Source organism: Panulirus ornatus, chromosome 14 (genome assembly GCF_036320965.1).
Source record: "Panulirus ornatus isolate Po-2019 chromosome 14, ASM3632096v1, whole genome shotgun sequence".
Lineage (NCBI taxonomy): Eukaryota > Metazoa > Arthropoda > Malacostraca > Decapoda > Palinuridae > Panulirus > Panulirus ornatus.
This window is the reverse complement of record NC_092237.1, coordinates 11,461,150-11,482,221: the sequence shown is the minus strand read 5'-3', so window position 1 is coordinate 11,482,221 and position 21,072 is coordinate 11,461,150. Positions and strand designations below refer to the sequence as shown.

The 21,072-nt window shown below is 44.8% G+C and overlaps 1 protein-coding gene across 5 annotated transcripts; it reads left to right on the top strand.

Moving 5' to 3' along the window:
- The first annotated feature begins 4,670 nt into the window (after positions 1–4,670).
- Positions 4,671–19,747, top strand: LOC139753317 (uncharacterized). 5 transcript variants are annotated; one of them, XM_071669632.1, is made up of 4 exons: positions 4,671–4,814; positions 11,621–11,794; positions 12,000–13,132; positions 19,152–19,747. In XM_071669632.1, the coding sequence occupies exons 3-4, from the start codon at positions 12,583–12,585 to the stop codon at positions 19,184–19,186; spliced, it is 585 nt and encodes a 194-aa protein (XP_071525733.1). In that variant the 5' UTR covers positions 4,671–4,814; positions 11,621–11,794; positions 12,000–12,582; the 3' UTR covers positions 19,187–19,747. The 5 variants fall into 5 exon arrangements, with proteins under 5 accessions (XP_071525733.1, XP_071525736.1, XP_071525737.1 ...); XM_071669635.1 differs by lacking the exon at positions 11,621–11,794 and having other exon boundaries at positions 12,555–13,132; XM_071669636.1 differs by lacking the exon at positions 11,621–11,794 and having other exon boundaries at positions 12,504–13,132.
- The last annotated feature ends 1,325 nt before the right edge of the window (positions 19,748–21,072 follow it).

Genomic DNA, 21,072 nt, shown 5'->3' with positions numbered 1-21,072 from the left:
CTAGAGAGTGAGTGTGAAAAATATGTGGCTTTTGTTGTCTTTTCATAGCGCTACCTCGCACACGTCTAGGGGGAGGGGGAATGTCATTTCATGTGTGGCGGATTGGCAACGGCACTGAAGACTATGAATTATGTACATGTATATATATGTATATGTCTGTGTATGTATACATATGTATATGTTGAAATGTATAGGTATGTATAGGCGCATGTGTGGATGTGTATGTATATACATGTGTTTGTGGGTGGGTTGGGCTATTCTTTCGTCTGTTTCCTTGCGCTACCTCGCACTTCACACACCACCTTGACCAAAACACCCTATATCTGCCACATTCAACAAACCTTCAAAATACTCACTCCATCTTCTCACATCACCACTACTTGTTATTACCTCCCCATTAACCCCCTTCACCAATGTTCCCATTTGTTCTCTTGTATTATGCACTTTATTTACCTCCTTCCAAAACATCCTTTTATTCTCCCTAGAATTTAATGATACTCTCTCACCCCAACTCTCATTTGCCCTTTTTTTCATCTCTTGCACTTTTCTCTTGACCTCCTGCCTCTTTCTTTTATACATCTCCCAGTCATTTGCACTATTTCCCTGCAAAAATTGCCCGAATGCCTCTCTCTTCACTTTCATTAATGATCTTACTTCTTCATCCCACCACTCACTACCCTTTCTCCTCTGCCCACCTCCCACACTTCTCATGCCACAAGCATCTTTTGCGCAAGCCATCACTGCTTCCCTAACTACATCCCATTCCTCCCCCACTCCCCTTATGTCCTTTGCTCTCACCTTTTTCCATTCTGCACCCAGTCTCACACAAGTCTCCTTCCCAAGTTCACTTACTCTCACCACTCTCTTCACCCCTACATTCTTTCTTCTTTTCTGAAAACCTCTACAAATCTTCACCTTCGCCTCCACAAGATAATGATCAGACATCCCTCCACTTGCACCTCTCAGCACATTACATCCAAAAGTCTCTCTTTCGCGTGTAATCCAATAACACTCTCTGGCCATCTCTCGTACTTACATACGTATGTTTATGTATATCTCTCTTTTTAAACCAGGTATTCCCAATCACCAGTCCTTTTTCAACACACAAATATACAAGCTCTTCACCATTTCCATTTACAACACTGAACACCCCACGTGCACCAATTACACCCTCAACTGCCACATTACTCACCTTTGCGTTCAAATTACCCATCACTATAACCCAGTCTCGTGCATCAAAGCTGCTAACACACTCACTCAGCTGCTTCCAAAACACTTGTCTCTTATGATCTTTATTCTCATGACCAGGTGCATAGGCACCAACAATCACCCATCTCTCTCCATCCACTTTCAGTTTCACCCATATCAATATTAGAGTTTACTTTCTTACACTTTATCACATACTATCACATACTTCAGAGTATTTGTAACTTACCACTATTAATAGTGGAGGTAGCCATATCGTTTTTTTTAATGAAATGTAGAACTTCTTTAGCTGCCAAGTGTAGTGCACCAAAACGACGGCTCCCTATCCACATCCAGGCCCCACAAACTTTGCCATGGTTTACCCTAGATGTTTCACATACCCTGGCTCAGTCCATTGACAGCATGTCGACCCCAGAATACCACAGCGTTCCAATTCACTCCGTCCCATACACACGTTTCACCCTGCTGTATGTTCAGGCTCTGGTTGCTCAAAATCTTTTTCAGCCCGTCCTTCCTCCTCCAGTTTGGTCTCCTGCTTGTTGTTTCCTCCACTTCTGACACATATATCCTCTTTGTCAACCTTTCCTTACTCATTCCCTCCATACGCCTAAACCATTTCAACACACCCTCTTCTCTCAACCACACTTTTTTATTACCACACATCTCTCTTACCCTTTCATTACTTACTTGATCAAACCACCTCACACCATATATTGTCCTCAAACATTTCATCTCCAACACATCCACCCTCCTTTCGCACCACCCACTCTATAGCCCATGCCTTACAACTATATAATATTGTTGGAACTACTTTTCATTCAAACAACCATTTTTGCTATCCGTGGTAACTATCTCCCCACACATTCGCCATTGCTCCTGCCCTAGCAATAAAGTAAGTCGTGTAGCTGGCTCTCATAGGATTTATTTCTCAGTATGGGAATCATCTTGGTTGCTCACTACTGTGCTTTCTCCATTTCTATCTATATCCTTTTATAAGCAGGTTGATAAAAAATTTATGCAATACTCTAGATGGGGATGCACCAGTAAACTGCAAAGAATGAGAATTAGTTTTTAGACTTTTGAATACATCTAAATTTAAGCATTCTCTTCACTTTTACAACTATGTATTGATTACTTGGCTTTAGGTCGTTAGAGATTATTGCACCTAAGTCTCTTTCAGAATATTTGTAGCTTACCAGTGTTGATAGTGGAGGTAGCCTTATCGTTTTTATTACTGAAATGTAAAACTGCACATATTTATATCAGAATTAATTTTCCTCTTGTAAGCACAGTCCATTAGTCTGTGACATTTTGAAATTGCAGAGGCTTAATTTCTGTTGTAGACTTATTTCCCAGTTCATTGTCATGTGTGAATTTGATAACAACGCAGCCCAAGTTATCAGTCGTTGATGTCCATGAGGAAGTGAACCAGTCCCAAGACTGAACCCTGTGTGCACACCACTTTGTACACTTAACCAGTTGATGGGCGTGACCCCCCCACCCCACACACACACACTCACAAAAGCCTGTCCATGACCCAGAAATTATTATAGAAAAAACGTTCATACACGAATTACACGCAGTATATGAAGTGAGTGTGTGTGGTTGCACCTAAAGGTGTATGTTTGTGTGGGCACACGCGTGCGTAATCACTTACGTACACTATACGGGTAGGGTAATCTACACTTGGGAACACACCTCTTGAACTTTCTTTGCTATCCAATATTTTATATATTTCTATGCTGTTCAAACTCATAATCTCATGATACACTTTATCTCATTCATCCACAACTTAAACTACCCCGCGATCTACATGGACCTTAACGCGTTGGTGGGGTTTGTGTGGAGCGGTGACGGCTTGAGCTGTAGCAGCGGGGATTTTCCTTTCCCTGGTAGGTTTAATCATGCAAAGGTCAAACTTGAGCTCTCAGACGAACACATATACGTTATTTTCTCTCCTATACTTTTCGTTCTTCCCTTCTTGGTCTATCAAAACTGGAAATGGTAATTTGTTTGAATTAGAATGAATTTCTAAGAATATTCTAAATTGTATTAAAAGTGCTGAATAGCCTTAGGTGCTCCAGTGCTTGGCTTAAAGCCTAGATTTTATAATCCAATCCAATCTAATCCACAACTTATACTATACAAGTACTTAATGTTCACTGTGTGTGATTATTCATGTGCTACGGGGAGAGTTTAACCCGTGTTGCCCTTCCACTGAGCCTTATATATATATATATATATATATATATATATATATATATATATATATATATATATATATATATATATCCTACATGGAACATACTGTACTCTTATCTACACACCCACACCACATCTTAAGCAGGTTTGTATAATTACCTATTTGAACTGTATGCTGTATGAATTTGCTCGCTCAGTTAATTCCCTTCATCCACCATTTATATGTACTGAAAGCACTTTCACGTTGATGTTGAAGTATGAATCGTACATAATCATTTACTCGCTCAGGGAAAATGTTTGAGCAAGATCTATCATGTAAATTTGCCAACGATCGTTGCCCCGCCCACTCGCTCATTTGTGTTTGCGTCCGTGAGGGCAACAGATGTTGGCTTCTGTCAAGAAAGCAAGATCCAGACGCTGTAGATTAGGCGCTAAAGATGATAAAAGCCGCCTGCTACCGTGGTAAGACATTATCAGTACATACAAGAGGAAATTACGTTATGTGAAGTCCATTTGATGACCAGAATCCAACATTCATCTTACCAATGTTGAGGATAATTTGATGCAATTTTCACTTTTTCAAACCTTGGATAAGGCCTCGCACGTCATTGATAAATTGTGTTCTTGGTAATGTCGTGTTATAAGTGTCTGCTAGGACTCAGACGCCAAAAGCATGTCAAACACGAACTGGATTTCTTGAAAGATTCAGATCGGGGTTGAAATCCACGCTTCTCATGCAAGTGTACTATGACCAACCGCGAGTAGCAAAGTGTTATTTGGAAATACCCATTATGCTTAAGCTTTTCCCCCACATGATCTGGAGTATGTAAGCATAATTACATATTATTAAGTAACATTCGCACTGTCATCACGTCCAGGTCACATGCCCATACCTTCTTTAAGGTACCGATGACTCCTCACACATGATGAAAATGACTAGCCTCAGAATCATTCACCCAATATTACACTCGCACAACCCTTGGTAATTACGGCTAACCTAACATTGCGTGCGGGAAAAAGTAATCATCGTTAGTAAATCTTATACGGGTCCCTTACGGAAGGCATTGAAGGACAGAATGACATCTACGAACACCTTACTCAGAGGCCATAGTTGTTGCCTTGAAGTAGAGGTGTAAACACAGTACTGCTTTGTAAAGAGCTTTGCTGATGACGTCACAATAGTGGTGGCAGGTGATTGGCCAGTGTTGTGAGGTGTTCATATTATTGACTAGAGGGCCTGGGAGGGGGTCGTAGTGCAGCACCACACGCGGGGACGACCACACACTGGACGGGGCCCTGTGCACCACCGGCTGAGTCTGAGTGTACGCCAAGTTGCCGCGGCTGGAGTGTACGGGCGTCCCTCCCGCCCGCCGATGTACAACCCAAGTACTGGCTGCTTGGTTGTGGTAGGTTCAACGTGGACTTGTGAGCCTCTCATCCTGTATACCAGGTGCTGGCGAACACATGTGTTGTAAAGAATTAGCACATGATGTGCCATAAAGGACTAAGTGCATTTTGTGTTGTAGAGACCAAGTACATCATATTGTAGAGAACAAGTGCATTATGTTGTAAAAACAAGTACTTCATTTGATGTAGAGAACATGCACATCATGTGTTGTAGAGATTGTGTACATCAAGTGACGTAAAGAACTAGTGCATAATTTGATGTATAGAATAACATCATGTATAGCAGGGAATAAATGCATCACGTGCTGCAATGTGCTGTGCATCACGTGCAGAAAACATGTGTTCCACATCACGTGTTGCTGAGCACACGTGCTGTACATCACATTGGCAGCAAGGAAGGAAAGAGACGACACAGGAGGAGGGGGAGGACCGGCCTTCGTAATAGAGAAAGCCACAAATTTCAGGAAATGCTAGATGGCGCCTACAAACAGTACCTAATGGGTAGGATAGCTATTGAAGTAGGAAAGAAATGCATAGAGGTGTTGGGATATATATATATATATATATATATATATATATATATATATATATATATATATATATATATATATATATATATATATAAAATCCTCCGACGAATCTTAATGATCCAGTACAAATATACAATGATGGAAATCAAGGAACAATCTGGATGGTACATGAGGGAGTGACAGCCTTACTTCTCAGACGAGTTGATGTATTGATGATGGGGAATTTCAATTATAATAGATAGACCGCGGGGAGGAACAAATTCAAAGAGTGTTTACAGGGAAAATTCCGTGTGCCAGCATGTCAATGTACGTGCTAGGATGCGAGGAAACCACTTACCATCATCACCAGATATTATCATCACATAGGAGCACTGCTGTTGAGAATACCATATACAGTACATCAACTGGGGGAAGTGGTAAATGGTGATGTCAAAAGAGCAGGGTTGGCCAGAGCCAAAGACATGTTGATCGTGGAAACTATGCAGAACTCGACAGTTTCTACATAACAAGAACTGGAAAATGGAGTGCAATCGCCATGAACCATGGCACCGCCGTGGAAAGTTCCGTTAAATTTACGGTGAAGTGTCAGGGATATGTGTACCTTTTAGCTTCAGCTACAGATAAAAAAAGGTTGTAATGAGAGCCGAGTGGTTCAATAATGAAGTCCAGATGCGTAGGAATTTCGCAATGAGTTGGGAGGAAGATATTGCTGGAACTCTAGCCCAGCCAGCATTTAAAAGGTCTGAGAGAACAAGAAACGAGTATAAGGATAAAGAAAAAAGTGAGAACGGAGAAACTTTGTAAAGAATGTTGTGGACAAGGCATGGGATAATCCAAAACTTTCCCATAGGTGAAGTAGATTGTCAGTTAAATGCAACCAATTAGGCTATGGGATTCAGAGAGAAGAGTTTTAGAGGATGATATATAAGGATGTGTGTGGAACCGAATGACAAGTTCAAACGCATTTTTACAATGGTAAATGCAATAACTCTCAACACCATTGGGACAGCATGGGGAGAAGGTATTGGGAAGCAATGAAATATCTAAAATAAAGAAAAACAGAATACCAGAGGATTTTGATCCATAGAGGCTCGTGGTCCTGATGAAAATTTTCTTGAATACTGATGATGTTTACCGATACAATTGACAAATCAGTTGGCATTGTGTTTTTTCAAGATGTCATTGGAAAAAGATAAAGTGCCAAGGAAGTGGAAGAGGACAAACGTTATACTTGTCTTTATAAATTGAGACTGGAAGGAAACGTCAAACTAAGACCAGTCTTCCTGAGGATTGTTGTCTGTATGGTACTGCAAAAGATGATCAGAAAGAAAATGGATGACTTCCAGCAGAGGATGATGTACCTAAATGAAAGACAACACATTTGTAGGGAAAGGGGTTTGCATAATGAACCTGTAAGATTTCTACGAGAGTCAGCCCTGTTGTAGACAAAACAGAAGGCTAGGTGGTGTCTGTATCTGTACTTCCAGAAAGTTCATGACATTATGCCACATAGGGGGCTGATAAGGAAGCTGGATCTTCAGGAGGCAATGAGGGGTAGACTGTTTCGATGGAAAGATTATATCATTGAAAGGGAACCAAGGACATATGTCAGGAGAGTCTACTAGAAATGGCTTTAAGTCCCCAGTGGTGTGCAGCAGGGTCCTGTCCTGGGACCATGGCTTTTCTTGATATATGGTGATGGCTCCCTAGAATTATTGTACTCCTATCTGAACCCGTTTGTGGATGATGCCAAGGTAATGAAGGTACTAGAAAGCATGGACGATTGCATTGACTTACAAAGGGGACCTTCGACAAAATCCAAAGTTGATTTGCTATATGGTTGATGAAATTCAGTCCAAGTAGATGTAAAGTGATTAAGGTGGGACACAGTGAGAGAAGGGCCTTGATATTCTCTATCAGGAAATAAGCTACAAGAATCAGTTTGTGAGAGGAATTGGGAAGTTGACGTCATCCCTAACCTGTCGCCAGAGTCCCACATTAACTCGTAGAGACCAACTAGAGGACGTAGCATGAAATTATTAGCAAGAGACTTCTGAGAAAAGTTGTAGAATAGTATTTTAACACTAGCGGTTGAGGCTAATAAACTCAGTCATGAGACTATGAGTAATAAACTCAGTCATGAGACTGTGGGTGTAGAGAGTATATAGAGATTTAAAAAGTCGTACGTTAGCAGATAAGGTTCAAAAGATGGAGCCCTGGGATTGTAGAACTCCCCCCCCCCCTTACAGTACACATAGGTTATTACATGCTGCAGAGAATGTGTGTTGTGTATCATGTGTTGAGGGTATACTGAACAGATCGTGAAGAGAACATATGTAATGTACAGTCTCCAAAAAAAAAGTATCGGCCCCAGGGGCCTCAAGTTTCTAATAATTTCTACCACCGACCGACCGAAATTAAAACTTGACTTCGCTGCCACCTTGATGCAGTCTACAGTTGCATCAGGATGGCAACGAAATTGTTTTTAATTTCGGTCGGCCACTTGTAGATTATTAAAAACTTGAAGCGCGGAGGGGCCAATACTCTTTTTTTTTTTTTTGGAAGAGTGTACATCATGGCCTGCAGAAACGTCAGATAGGCTACAATATTCACCACCTTTCACGGAAACATGAGTGTTCACCAAGTGCTGAACGGAACATATAATGCATAACACATACTTAAGGGAACTTACCCTGCATATGCCTCATATAGACGAACATATGTTACACGTTACATGCTGGGTAAGCCAGGTCGTCATTCCTAAGGTGACCACCATATTCTGGTACTCAAAAAGGTCTTGCCGTCGTGCTTAAGGGTCGTACCGTCGACCTAAATGGTGCTTATGGATTACCATCGTGCAGGGGTAGTACCATCGTCCTCATGGGTCGTTCCTTCGTGACGGGGCGGGTCGTACCATCATGCTCATGGGTTATGCTAAATAAAGTTCGTGTCGTTGTGCTTCAAGATCGTGTTGTCATCCTCGAATCTAACTAGAGTATCCCCACTCATCGTGGAGTAGATTCACTGGATGTGTCGACTACGAGGGGGTTTGACGAGAATATACGCCCACTTCCCTCAAGTTGCTGCCGGTAATTAATATTAAAAGTTAATGTAACGACCAGTATTATTCCGCACGACGTGTCTCCTCCTCCTCCTCCTCCTCCTCTGGTTCTCCTGCTGGTCGCAACAAATAGCCATCTGCTGGCCACAGGATTCATGAGATTTATTAATTATTTCGCTGTACATCAATGGCTGTCGGGGTTGACGTGAACCTGTATCGTGCGAGGGGGATAAAAATCGGTTGGCTCGCTGAGCCGTGGGGCAGCTGTTTACGGACGGTTGGGAAGATGTATGAGAGTCGCGCGAACAAAGAGCAAGGGTTCGATATCCTCGTCCCTTCCGAGGTCGTGAGAATGGTCACACCTTGAACACGACGTCACGATCCCCTGGGTACAGCAGCACGACCCATGAGCACGGCGGCGGGAGGAGCCTTGAACACGAGAATACGAGTCTGAGGCACGACAGTGTGATCCATGGGTGTCATGGTGTGAGATTTGACCTGACCCCGCTGTAGGGGGGGTCACACCAGGTCCCATGGAGCTCCTGCCGTGGCGATGAGATCAAGGAGGCTTCACTGTCATCACCTGGAGTGCGTCTCGTCCAGCAGCGTCTGGTATCACTGAATTAATCTGTCAATGAAACAATGACGCATAGTTCACGTTAAGCATTTTCACTACCTCGAACTTATCCCGAAACCCGACCCCCTCACCTGGCGTCACTCACTCACTGATCTGGAAGTTAAAACTGTAATTAGAGTGAACAAACAGGATATTCTGTCCAGAGATTCTCCCCATGCAGGGAACTCCATACATTACGCCACACCAAGCAGCGCGCGGGGAGTGTGTAGAATCTACAGGGAAGAGGCGTAGTAGAATAACCGGGTCGTGGGTCCAATATGGTCGTGTGTGCGCCCTAGTCTCATGCACGTCCGCTGATCAGAATAATTTCGCCACATTCCAACACCTCGCGTGCCCAACGACCATACCGTCATCACCCCTTTCACCAGCTGGTCTTGAGCTCAGCACCGTAAGGTGTGCAGTAATTACATGAGTAAATAAAGTCCATAAATGAAGATGAGGATTGTAAATACTCTCGAATCTTCGGCGGTCATTATGGAAAAAAAAATATAGATGCCTGAAGCTGATGATGTATGACCATGACATAATATGATTGTGGTGATGATGACAAGGAAATGACAAGCCACGGGACGTAACCAGGATTTATGTATGCTGTCGTATTTAATGGTTATTGACCGGTGTGTGTGTGTGTGTGTGTGTGTGTGTGTGTGTGTGTGTGGTATCCCAATAGTACATAGAATGGTTCTGAAACTGTCGATTGCCTAACGAGCTGGGTATAATGGTCCGGTCTTTGACCACGATCAGCCTATAACGGTCAGGTCAAAGGGCATATCATCATACCTAAAGGGGTCAGATCAAAGGGCCAAGAAGGGTCGTCCCGTCGCGCTCAAGGGACTTAACGACCGGAAGATGAAAGCCACAATAAAGTCGTCAGCGGACATAACATGATGACCACAAGACAATAAAGACGTCATACGAACAATGATGATGACAGCTGGAGTGACGACCCCCGGAGGAGGAGGAGAGGAGATCACAAGTATAGCGACGACCACAGTAAAACTACGACACAAAATCACACACGCACGACCGCCACCCCGAACACGACCACTGGCAACCAGAGACTGCAGACGACCACAGACTAATTGACGTGAACAGACTATGATTGACCACAGACCTCGGACGACCACAGGCTGTTGACGACCACAGACTAAATGAACGTGAACAGACTATTAATGACCACAGACTTCGGGCGACCACAGACGAGTTGACGACCACAAACTAATGACGACCACAGGCTACCTGACGCCCAGAGACTACAGACGACCACAGAGTATTTAAAAACAGGTTACCAGCTGAATACTTCAGGACTCGTTGTCCCAACCCTTAATTAAGGGTCAAGTTAAGGGCCCGCTTGGCCAACATACATTAAGGGTTGTACCGTCGTGCTCGAGGAGTCGTACCGTGTTGTACCGTCGTGCTCAAGGGGTCGTACCGTGTTGTGCCGTCGTGCTCAAGGGGTCGTACCGTGTTGTACCGTCGTGCTCAAGGGGTCATACCGTGTTGTACCGTCGTGCTCAAGGGGTCGTACCGTGTTGTGCCGTCGTGCTCAAGGGATCGTACCGTGGTGTACCGTCGTGCTCAAGAGGTCGTACCGTGTTGTACCGTCGTGCTCGAGGGGTCGTACCGTGTTGTACCGTCGTGCTCGAGGGGTCGTACCGTGTTGTACCGTCGTGCTCAAGGGGTCGTACCGTGTTGTACCGTCGTGCTCAAGAGGTCGTACCGTGTTGTACCGTGGTGCTCGAGGGGTCGTACCATGTTGTACCGTCGTGCCCAAGGTGTTGTACCGTCGTGTTCAAAGTGCTCGCTCAAACAGCGAAGGACTTAGTATCAAACCATTGTATTTCTGTATTTCCCAGCGGAATGAAATGACTCGTTGATTATCCGGAATAAAAACCTCTATAGCCGCTCACTAACACCGGTTCATACTGACTGATCAGTGTGTCATAGTGTGCAATAAGTGTGTACCAGCACACTTACTGGCCAGCATGCCCACAACTAAAGCACTTACAGAGGAATTCGAACAGCAACAGACCACTGAGGGGGTGGTCGTTTTTTTGTTCACACTTGCTGATTAGTTAGCGCGCGGGTGATGTAGCGCAACAAATGCACCAGCATACTTACTGGTCAGTGTATGATAGAGTACAATAAGTATACGAGTACATGTACTGATCAATGTATAATACAATGCTTCACGAATACCAGTGTATTAATCAATGTGGAGTGCAATGCATTAGGCAAAGCGACTGCAATGTAAAACTTCTCAGGTGGGTTAATAGGATAAGAAAATAAAGAACTGGTAAAGTTTGACAATAATTCTCAAGATGGTTGATAGAAATATGTGTTCAGAAAAGGATATTAGGTGGGAGGGGAAGGGGGTTGACGAAGGTATGCGTGTGTATATGTGTGTGTGTGTGTGTGTGGTACTATTATGGTTCTTATGTGGTACATGGTAAGGCCGAACCTATTGCTTACATATTGATGTTTATGGTAATATAACCTTGACGTTGTGCAAAAGTCATCAACACTATATGATGGTCAACTGTTGATACAATGTTGAGGTAAAGGACATGACTTCAGGTTGACGTTGGGGAGGTGAGTCCTGCTACTGGAGGACATGGTGTTGAGATGACCGGCGACGCGCACGGGCGAACACTGCGATGAAGTGATACCTGCTAGCACGGCTGACTGATGCTGATGTCATGTAGAAGGCATCACTCGCATTGGCTTTGCACTGGTTGATGCCTTGTTAAGGTGACCTTCTACGGGTTGGTGCTGTGTGAGGTGATCGCTGATACAGACATACGTGCTGATCACTATATATTGAAGGTCAATGACTGACGATCTGTAGGGTGAGGTCATGTGACCCCCTGGCATGTCCGGCATGACATTTTTCATGAAATGATAATTTTTTTTTTTCCTATCAATCTCTCATTCATTCTTTGTTCTCATACATCAGGTTAGGTGTGAGTAAGACACGTCGTGACTCAGTGGTATGAGACACCTTACTCCCAAGAAAAAGACTGGACATCTTACTCCTCTCAGGGGAAAGACTGGACATCTTACTCCTCTCAGGAGAAAGACTGAACATCTTACTCCTCTCAGGAGAAAGACTGAACATCTTACTCCTCTCAGGAGAAAGACTGAACATCTTACTCCTCTCAGGGGAAAGACTGAGCATCTTACTCCTCTCAGGGGAAAGACTGGACATCTTACTCCTCTCAGGGGAAAGACTGAACATTTTACTCCTCTCAGGGGAAAGACTGGACATCTTACTCCTCTCGGGGGAAAACTTAACATATTACTCCTCTCAGGGGAAAGACTGGACATCTTACTCCTCTCAGGAGAAAGACTGAACATTTTACTCCTCTCAGGGGAAAGACTGGACATCTTACTCCTCTCGGGGGAAAACTTAACATATTACTCCTCTCAGGGGAAAGACTGAACATCTTACTCCACTCAGGGGAAAGACTGAACAATAGTGATCAGTGAAGCATCGTTGTACCACCTGCAGAAGGTATCCCTACCCGGACGACTGCGCCATGATAGGCGGCCGCATCACCAAGCGTAGTGCCAAAAATGATAAAGACGGTGAGGGTGGTGGCGGGGGGCGCGAGTCCCCCGAGATCGACCGGTACGTGGAGGACCTCTTCTTCAACATGATCAACCCGGCCTCCAACAAGGTCTCGCCTGCCAAGGCCCGTAAACCCCAAAAGGACGACGTGTATGTCATACCGACGGTGGATGACGGAGAGGAGCAGAGACGCCCCACGCCAGCCCCACTGGAGTCTCCGTCTCCTGACCCCTCCGCCCAGTTTCATCCTCCTACACTGAGGGAGTCGACCCCTTACCCCCGCCAAAGGGTCACCTCCTCCTCTACCTTCCGCAAGTCTCCTTCTCCAGATCACAGGATCCCGACTCCGTCTCCTCCCCGCGAGCCGCCTCTGACTACAACTCAGCTGGCTACTCTCTCTGTGAAGAAGCTGAAGGAGGAGCTGCCGAAGGCGACGGTAAAGGGGCTGGTGGTGGAACCTCTCATGCCCATGGCAAGCGCTCAGGGCATCTTCAACAACACCGACGCTTACAAAACGGGTAAGTGAAACAATCTACTTTACCAGTGACCCGTCTTAAGTTACTTGTCATGTATCCGTACGTTGATGCTCACACGATGCATCTCGGGTAATAGGTAAGTCATTTTGATTCCAGATTGTCTGCTTGAGTGTTGTGATTTTGACATGACCCAGATTAAGCCGAGAGAAAATTCTTACTTCTTAATTTCTTTGGTGCTACAACAACAGTGGGTTATTTCAGGGGGAACTATACAGTCTTGCATTACACAATATTACGGTAGTATGACTGTGATGAGGCCTTTCAACCTACAGAGGTGAGGACAAACACATGGGAAAGGGAGGGGAGTCCTCTTTCTCTTTTTCAGGAACCTCTCACCAACACACACACACACACTGAGCCACGTATCAAACACATTTCGCATTCTTTGGGCATAATAGAACACGTCTATTTTTACTGGTCACTGAATCTTTCATCAGTCCAGCGGCACTTCATGACGCGGAACAAGAAACTCCTGCCAGGGGACGTACGTGAAATCGTTTCAAATGTGCATTGTTGACACAGAACTTCGTCTCATGAATTTGTTAGGTCACACTCTTCGGCGAGGCGGAACATACACAACATCCTTATGTGAACTTGATATCGGTAAAGTAATCAAGCTTCCGAAGTCGTATTTCTTCGTCGAGGGAATAGATGCCAACGAGTGTAAGTCTCTGGCCTCGAAGTGTTGGATAGAAAATGCATGATTTCCTTCAGTGTTCGTCATGTGAGCCTAAAGGAAGTGAAGTGTTATTGGCTGAGAATGTTTACCCTTCTTAAAATTTGTGTTTCTAATCGATAGTCCGTAATTGAAGCTCAGATGGCGAGCTGTGGATATCAAGAAACCTTTTTATTGACGATATAGAGCATGACAAGAACACTTTGTTTTCTCATATTTGTGTGTTTTTTTTTAGGACACATTATGCGTGTATGTATGTACGTGTGTGTGTGTGTGTGTGTGTGTGTGTGTGTGTGTGTATGTGTGTGTGGTGCTGTTCAGCTTTCTCCTGGAGTGTTGAAACACAAAATTATTGATGCGAGGCGGTGATGGAAACGTTTTGTTTATATCTTGTGGACGTAAGAATTTGTCTCTCGCGGTACTGTTCTACGCAAATGAAGGATATGTTGTTACCAGAGTAAAATTAATACATTCACAAAGTGTTCTCAAAATCTAGCATAACTGATCAAAGCTGTGTGTAGAAGGGGAGGTCTTGGACGGATGTGAAGGGGCCATACGAGTGATGCGCGATTCCATGATCGTAAAAGTTAGTAACTGCGTCGCATGATCAGTGTGTGAGCTTTAGCAAGTCAAGGGTGGGCCGTTTTGATAACTGTTTCTATCCTTACACCTCGAAGCTTTGGAACTCTCTACCTTCTCCGGTCTTTCCTAATAACTATGACCTGGCACATTTTAAAAGACAGGTTTCGCACTTCCTACAGAAATCGAAAATGTTTTCCCTTGTCTTTTCTCTTCCCTTCCATATTCCACTCTGTATTTAATGAAGGCCCAGCTATGATGTGGACTTCTGTCCGTGACTGGAGCCTCCAACGCAAAAAGATTTTTTCCTCAAAGCATTATCAAGACCCAACAGAGATGACAGCCTGTGATAAGAAGCCATAATCCACGACATATATTACGACGCACATAAGAACACAGGTTGAGTCGGACCCTGGCTACATTAAGAGAGGGGAAAATGAGTAATGAGGGTCGAAGTAAATATCTTAGATTGTTAGACCTGAGCGTGAAGATTGGACACACAAGTGTGGAACGTAGGTAGGGACGGGTGGTGGAGACATTAACCTCTCCCACAGACCTGTGTCTTTGGTGAGGGAATTTCACTCACACACACACACACACACACACACACACACACACATACCTGGTCCTCACAGAACGATGAGTTGTGTGAGCCACTGCAGCTCTTGACTATCATCATCATGAATTGCTATGTGTGTGTTTGCGTGCGCGCGCGCGTGTGTGTGTGTGTGTGTGTGTGTGTGTTGGAGGGGATCGGTTTGTGGTGGTCCCTGACACGCCTCCGCCATGATCAAACACCACTGTTGCCACCAATCAGTCCCGCTCATCAAAGTGCACCTCCTGAGCACGACCGACGGTAGAACCCTTGCGCACGAGCTTGCGACCCGTGAGCACGACTTTTGGACCTTCGTGACCTGACCCACACTGGTGGCTCCCAGGGCAAGGATGGGTGTCCTCGTCTGGCGCAACACGAGGAGCGTCTGATCTGTATCATCCATCACCAGCTAATCATCGCTGGTGCCAAGATAGCTGCACGTCCGTTGCCTTGTTCGTTGTATCTGTCCAGAGCGACGGGATCGCCTCAGCGTGTCAGGCAGGAGGTTCGTTGAGGTACAGGTAAAGACGAAGTACAACCAAGACACTTGCAGCAGCCCTCGAGGAAGGCTGAGGACCTTGTGAAATACAGCCTCTCAGAGGCTGTGGTCAAGGAGGGTCTTTTGTGTATTGTATTGGGCCTGTGGAGAAGTATGTGTAGGATGTGTGTCCTCCCAGCTGCTCAAGACTGTAAGGAACTGCAGCCCATGATGTATGTTTGTGAGCTGTTAGGTCTCTGGCCTCCTTGAAAAGTCTCTGAAACACCCGAAGTCGAAGAAGATGGAAAACTGTGTCTTTGGTGCGCATTCGTTACGGTGCACGTGTCTGCCGAGCATGAAGTCAATCGGCCTCAAAATGAAGGAACGGCGGAAAGCCTTGATTGGTGGGAAGAGGAAGAATAGAAGAAGAAAAAGGAGAAGGTTTGCAAAACCCATATGTCTTCCTTCCAGATATATATATATATATATATATATATATATATATATATATATATATATATATATGATCCAAAGATCACCGTCAGGCTACGGTTTCATTACCGAACAAAGCACAACCGTTAAGCGTTAAGTGCAAAGTCTCCTCTCTCTCTCTCTCTCTCTCTGTTTCTCAATGAACACATCGTTCCCATACGCGCGTAATGCGTAAGCGCCTTGCGTAACCAATGCCTCTTCATCGATCTGTTCCGCTGAAAGTGGCGCCCTACGCACACACGGGAGACCAGGTCACCGCTACACGTCTCTCTCTCTCTCTCTCTCTCTCTCTCTCTCTCTCTCTCTCTCTCTCTCTCTCAAACCCCCACTATTGATTGGGCAGGTGTCGTCACAGCCGTGAGGACCGACGGGGGAACAGATGACAGACTTATGGCGAGCAGCTGTACCGTAGCGAGCCACACGCTGTGCCATGGCTGGGGGAGGGACAGAGTTAGCGTCCGATTTGGGGTGAAATGTGAGGGGGTGTGGGAGGAAGGGAGAGCAAGGAGGGTAGGTGACGAAAGGCCAACACTTCGTTAAGTCAATGAGTTCGAGGGTTGCTTCTGCTGAAGTACATCGAGTGTGGCTTATCTTTCACCCAGGTGACGTTTTGCTGACATTAACCACACTGCTGACACTCACCACACTGCTGACACTCACCACACTACTGACACGACACTCTGCTGCCACTCGTCACGCTGCTGACCAATATCTCAATGCTGACATTCACCATACTGCTGACACTCGCCACACGACTGACACTGGCCATATTGTTGACACACACACACACACCACAAACGTCAGCACAGAACCGTCGTGCCAGCCGCTCATGTCAGCACCATCCAAGGACCTTACGACTCCCTCACGTCCGATCATATCTAATCAGTTATATATCTTACGTAACAGGATGATATCTATTATCTCTTCGTTACCTTGAGGTACCAGGAGTCGTAATGGGTTGGCAGATGTCATTAATCCTCATTACCTGCCCTGCTTAACAGCTCCCCGTGACCCTGTAAAGGGTGGAAAGTTCTATCATGTCTGTGAACATCATTATCAGGTGATCTAACATTAGATAGATCATGTATGTGTGTTTGTGACTTCTGTTTGCAGTTTTTATTTGTGTGTCACAGTTTTTATTTGTGTGTCACAGTTTTTATTTGTGTGTCACATGCATGTGTGTATGCACACACATGCATGCACGCCTCAGTGTGTGTGTGTGTGTGTGTGTGTGTGTGTGTGTGTGTGTGTGTGTGTGTGTGTGTGTGTGTGTGATGACCCCCTGCTTGGTGATGAACACATAATCTGTGATCGTTTGGTGAAAAATTGTTTGCTTTTTGTGCCTTGGTTAGTGAGCAACCTCCAGAGTGTGTTGACAGACGGTGATATGAAGAAAAAAAAAGACGTGCCTTGCGATACTGACCTTGGTGAAGACATGATGGTACAGGAGATGATAAAGGTCACCATGTGCCATTACCTTTAGTTATAATGATCCCATTGATTACCTTGGTGAGCTTTCTTACATACGACATTGTACTTGGTGAAGAGCGTTTTTGCGTACGACCTTGTACTTGGTAAAGAGTTCTTACGTACGAACTTGTACTTGGTGAAGAGCTTTCTTACGTACGACCTTGTACTTGGTGAAGAGCTTTCTTACGTACGACCTTGTACTTGGTGAAGAGTTCTTACGTACGAACTTGTACTTGGTGAAGAGCTTTCTTACGTACGGCCTTGTACTTGGTGAGGAGCTTTCTTACGTACGACCTTGTACTTGGTGAAGAGCTTTCTTACGTACGACCCTGTACTTGGTGAAGAGCTTTCTCAAGTACGACCTTGTACTTGGTGAAGAGCTTTCTTACGTACGACCTTGTACTTGGTGAAGAGTTCTTACGTACGAACTTGTACTTGGTGAAGAGCTTTCTTACGTACGACCTTGTACTTGGTGAAGAGTTCTTACGTACGAACTTGTACTTGGTGAAGAGCTTTCTTACGTACGGCCTTGTACTTGGTGAAGAGCTTTCTTACGTACGACCTTGTACTTGGTGAAGAGCTTTCTTACGTACGACCCTGTACTTGGTGAAGAGCTTTCTCAAGTACGACCTTGTACTTGGTGAAGAGCTTTCTCAAGTACGACCTTGTACTTGTTGAATAGGAGGCTGTAACAGCACCATGATGGCAGAGGTACAGTAGACCTTGATATACCGAGTTTGTCTCACTAACCGCCCGTCCCTCTTAAAAAACTGTACCCTACAGGTAGGAGGCATTCAAGTCCTCCTCGTGGGCGGAAGATGTCTCCTTACACTCATAATTCTTGAACATCAACAGTCACTGTAGAACTGACGTGCTGAGAACAGCCTGACTTGGTTGTATAGAGACACGTTTTCTGCAGGCGACGCAACAGGTGTTTTAGAACAGCAGGATTGAAGATGAACTGCAGTGGACGACGTTACCTCTGTCCTGAGAGTCAATAATGTAGTGAGTTAGGACTGTGTTGGGTCAGCAGTGTGGTGAGTCAGCAAGTGGTGGGTCAGGAATGTTGTGAGTCAGTAGCGTGGTAAGTTAGCAGTGTTGCGAGTCAGTAGTGCTTGTGAGGCACAGTGTGGTGAGTCAATAGGTGGTGGATCAGCAGTGTTGTGAGTCAGTAACATGGTGAATTAGCAGTATTGAGTCAGTAATGTGGTGAGTCAGCAGTGTGGTGAGGTAGTAATATGGTGAGTCAACAGATGATGGGTCAGCATTGTTAGTAATGTGCGTCAGCACGGTGATGAGTTAGTAATGTGATGAGTCAATAGGTGGTGAGTTAGCAGTGTTGTGAGCCGGTAATATGATGAGTCAGCAGTGTTCTGGTAGGAACTGTAAACCTGGCGTCCTGCAGATCCAGCAGGTGCCTGGGTTCTCGGGGTCGTCACGTCCCAGATTTTCACTGGACGACCTTTTCATGACCCTCTTGAGCACGTCAAGGGGCTGGGAGGCATCAATGCCGACCACATTCCCTGCATTGATTAACGAGACGTCCAGGAAGTGAAAGAAATTTAATAATATTTTCTCCGAATAAAAATATCTATACTTCAATTAAAAGTGGTCCAGAGTCAAACTACTTAAGGTGAGAAAAATGTGACATTCTGTCGCTTGAGTAGATTAACGAGGTACTGCAGCCTCATTTTTTTTATTTTTTGACCAGCATTGCTGCTGAACAAGGCCGACTGCTTCCAATAATGAGTCAAGCATAAGCTGAACCTCCTTCATTAACGCTGTTGTGGAGAGAATGGGAGACTGGAGCAACGATCGAATATCACTGAAGAAACAAAGGTCATGGAAGAGGCGCTCTTGGGATGGAGGAATTCCGTGTCTAGAGAACTCATCGGCGGATCGTGTAGCTCCATAATGGTGTCGAGAATCTCACGCTTTCTCCAGCAGCACCTCATGCCGCTGTATCGCCAGTAAAACCTTCTGTAGCGGCACAGAATATATACCTGGGCCACATCAATACACCACAGATAAACGTAATTGTTCTAAATCAGTCTCTATAACTCACAATGCAACCTTAGGTACGTTAGAATCATGTATCCTGTCGAGCGTGGCTACGCTGACCCTAAATTGAATGAAACTGTACATTGGGTTGGTTGACAAATGTACACGAAGAATTTGCACAAGAAAATATATTTCTTCTTATAGTTTTGCAGCCATAGGGAGGAGATATTTGATACCTGTGTTTGTTTGTTTGTTTTTAACTGTACATAAATGTGGTCTGAGTCGTTTGTGTAGTTTTAAATTTCAGTTTTAAATTTCCGTCCGACTATGAGAGCCATTGCTTCCACAGAGAACAATGAGTAATTGGATATTGCAAGACGTTTTCCGTATCAACAATGACTTTATACGTTATGACATTTTGGAAATGACAGGGACTGTATGGGAACAAGACTTGTAACAGCTTACTTTGGCAGTATGTGTACTAGGCTATATATGTTACCGAAAATGTTTATTTTTGCGGTGAGGAGGTAGGAGCATGCATATATCCTAACATATTCTCAAGTGTCGGGCTATGCAGGTAAGGGTTCCCTTGCCCGTAAGAATGGCTGGCCAATGTAATGTAGTATATAAAAAGACTACAGCAGTAGGGGTCTGGCTCCTCCCTCTCTGTCTGCCTGGCATCCTGACATACACCCTACTCTATTGATCCACAGTAGTGGCGCCAGCCATCCTCAACCCCTCCTCTCCCTCTTCTCTCCCTCAAATGTCCTCTCTCTCTCTCTCTCTCTCTCTCTCTCTCTCTCTCTCTCTCTCTCTCTCTCTCTCTCTCTCTCTCTCTCTCTCTCATTTATTTCTAATCGGTCTTTCTGAATATGGTTTTCTAATCAGCCGCCTCTTCCTCGTTTTGTATTGCTATTTCAGCCTCCTTCCTTTAATCTATCTCTTATCTCTAATTCACGCCTGTGCTTCTGATAAGCACTTAATTCCGGTCGTGCCTTATCTTCCGATGACGCTTCTTTACGCCCGTCAATGTTTACTCTCCGTATTCATCATCAGCTGCTTATATTACACCTTAATTCAGTACATTAATATTTCCCCGGCAGGCAATTCACTCACCCTCCTCCGCATGTCATAAATTCCAGCTGGTCCATGATTATCGCTCTGATCACCTGTTATTCCCAACCATCATAAACCCCGTGACCAGACCTTGACCTGTACAATTATCATCTAATTACACGTTATTGTACAGGTGTAAACTAGAGAAGAACAAACCAGTAAAGTTACGGGAGTACTCAAATCTAATCTTTTATGAAACTTCCGTTTGCATTTTTCTCTCTAACTGAAGTCTTTTAACTTTTATAGCTGAAGTGACTGTCACACGTGACGCCACATTCCGTCACAGGAGTAGGAAGGGTCCGGCAGCGTCTAGCGGCCGACGTGCACGCCTTTAATTTTTGCATTTGTTTATCATACCTATAACGCAAACCGCGCACATACTCGTTTAATCGGCGAATTCCATTATTTTGTTACCCGCAACCATATGGCTACGGGTGGACCACGTATGTCGTAAAGGTATGGGTGACAACTTCACAGATACGCGCAAGCGCGCTCTGACGTAATCGCACGCTTGT

What these genes read in the sequence shown, in the direction of transcription:
- LOC139753317 (XM_071669635.1), top strand. Translation starts at nt 12,583, where the DNA reads ATGATAGGCGGCCGCATCACCAAGCGTAGTGCCAAAAATGATAAAGAC. An exon ending in CACCGACGCTTACAAAACGG is followed by an intron (nt 13,133 to 19,151) that starts GTAAGTGAAACA and finishes TTTTTTGACCAG; the next exon opens with CATTGCTGCTGAACAAGGCC.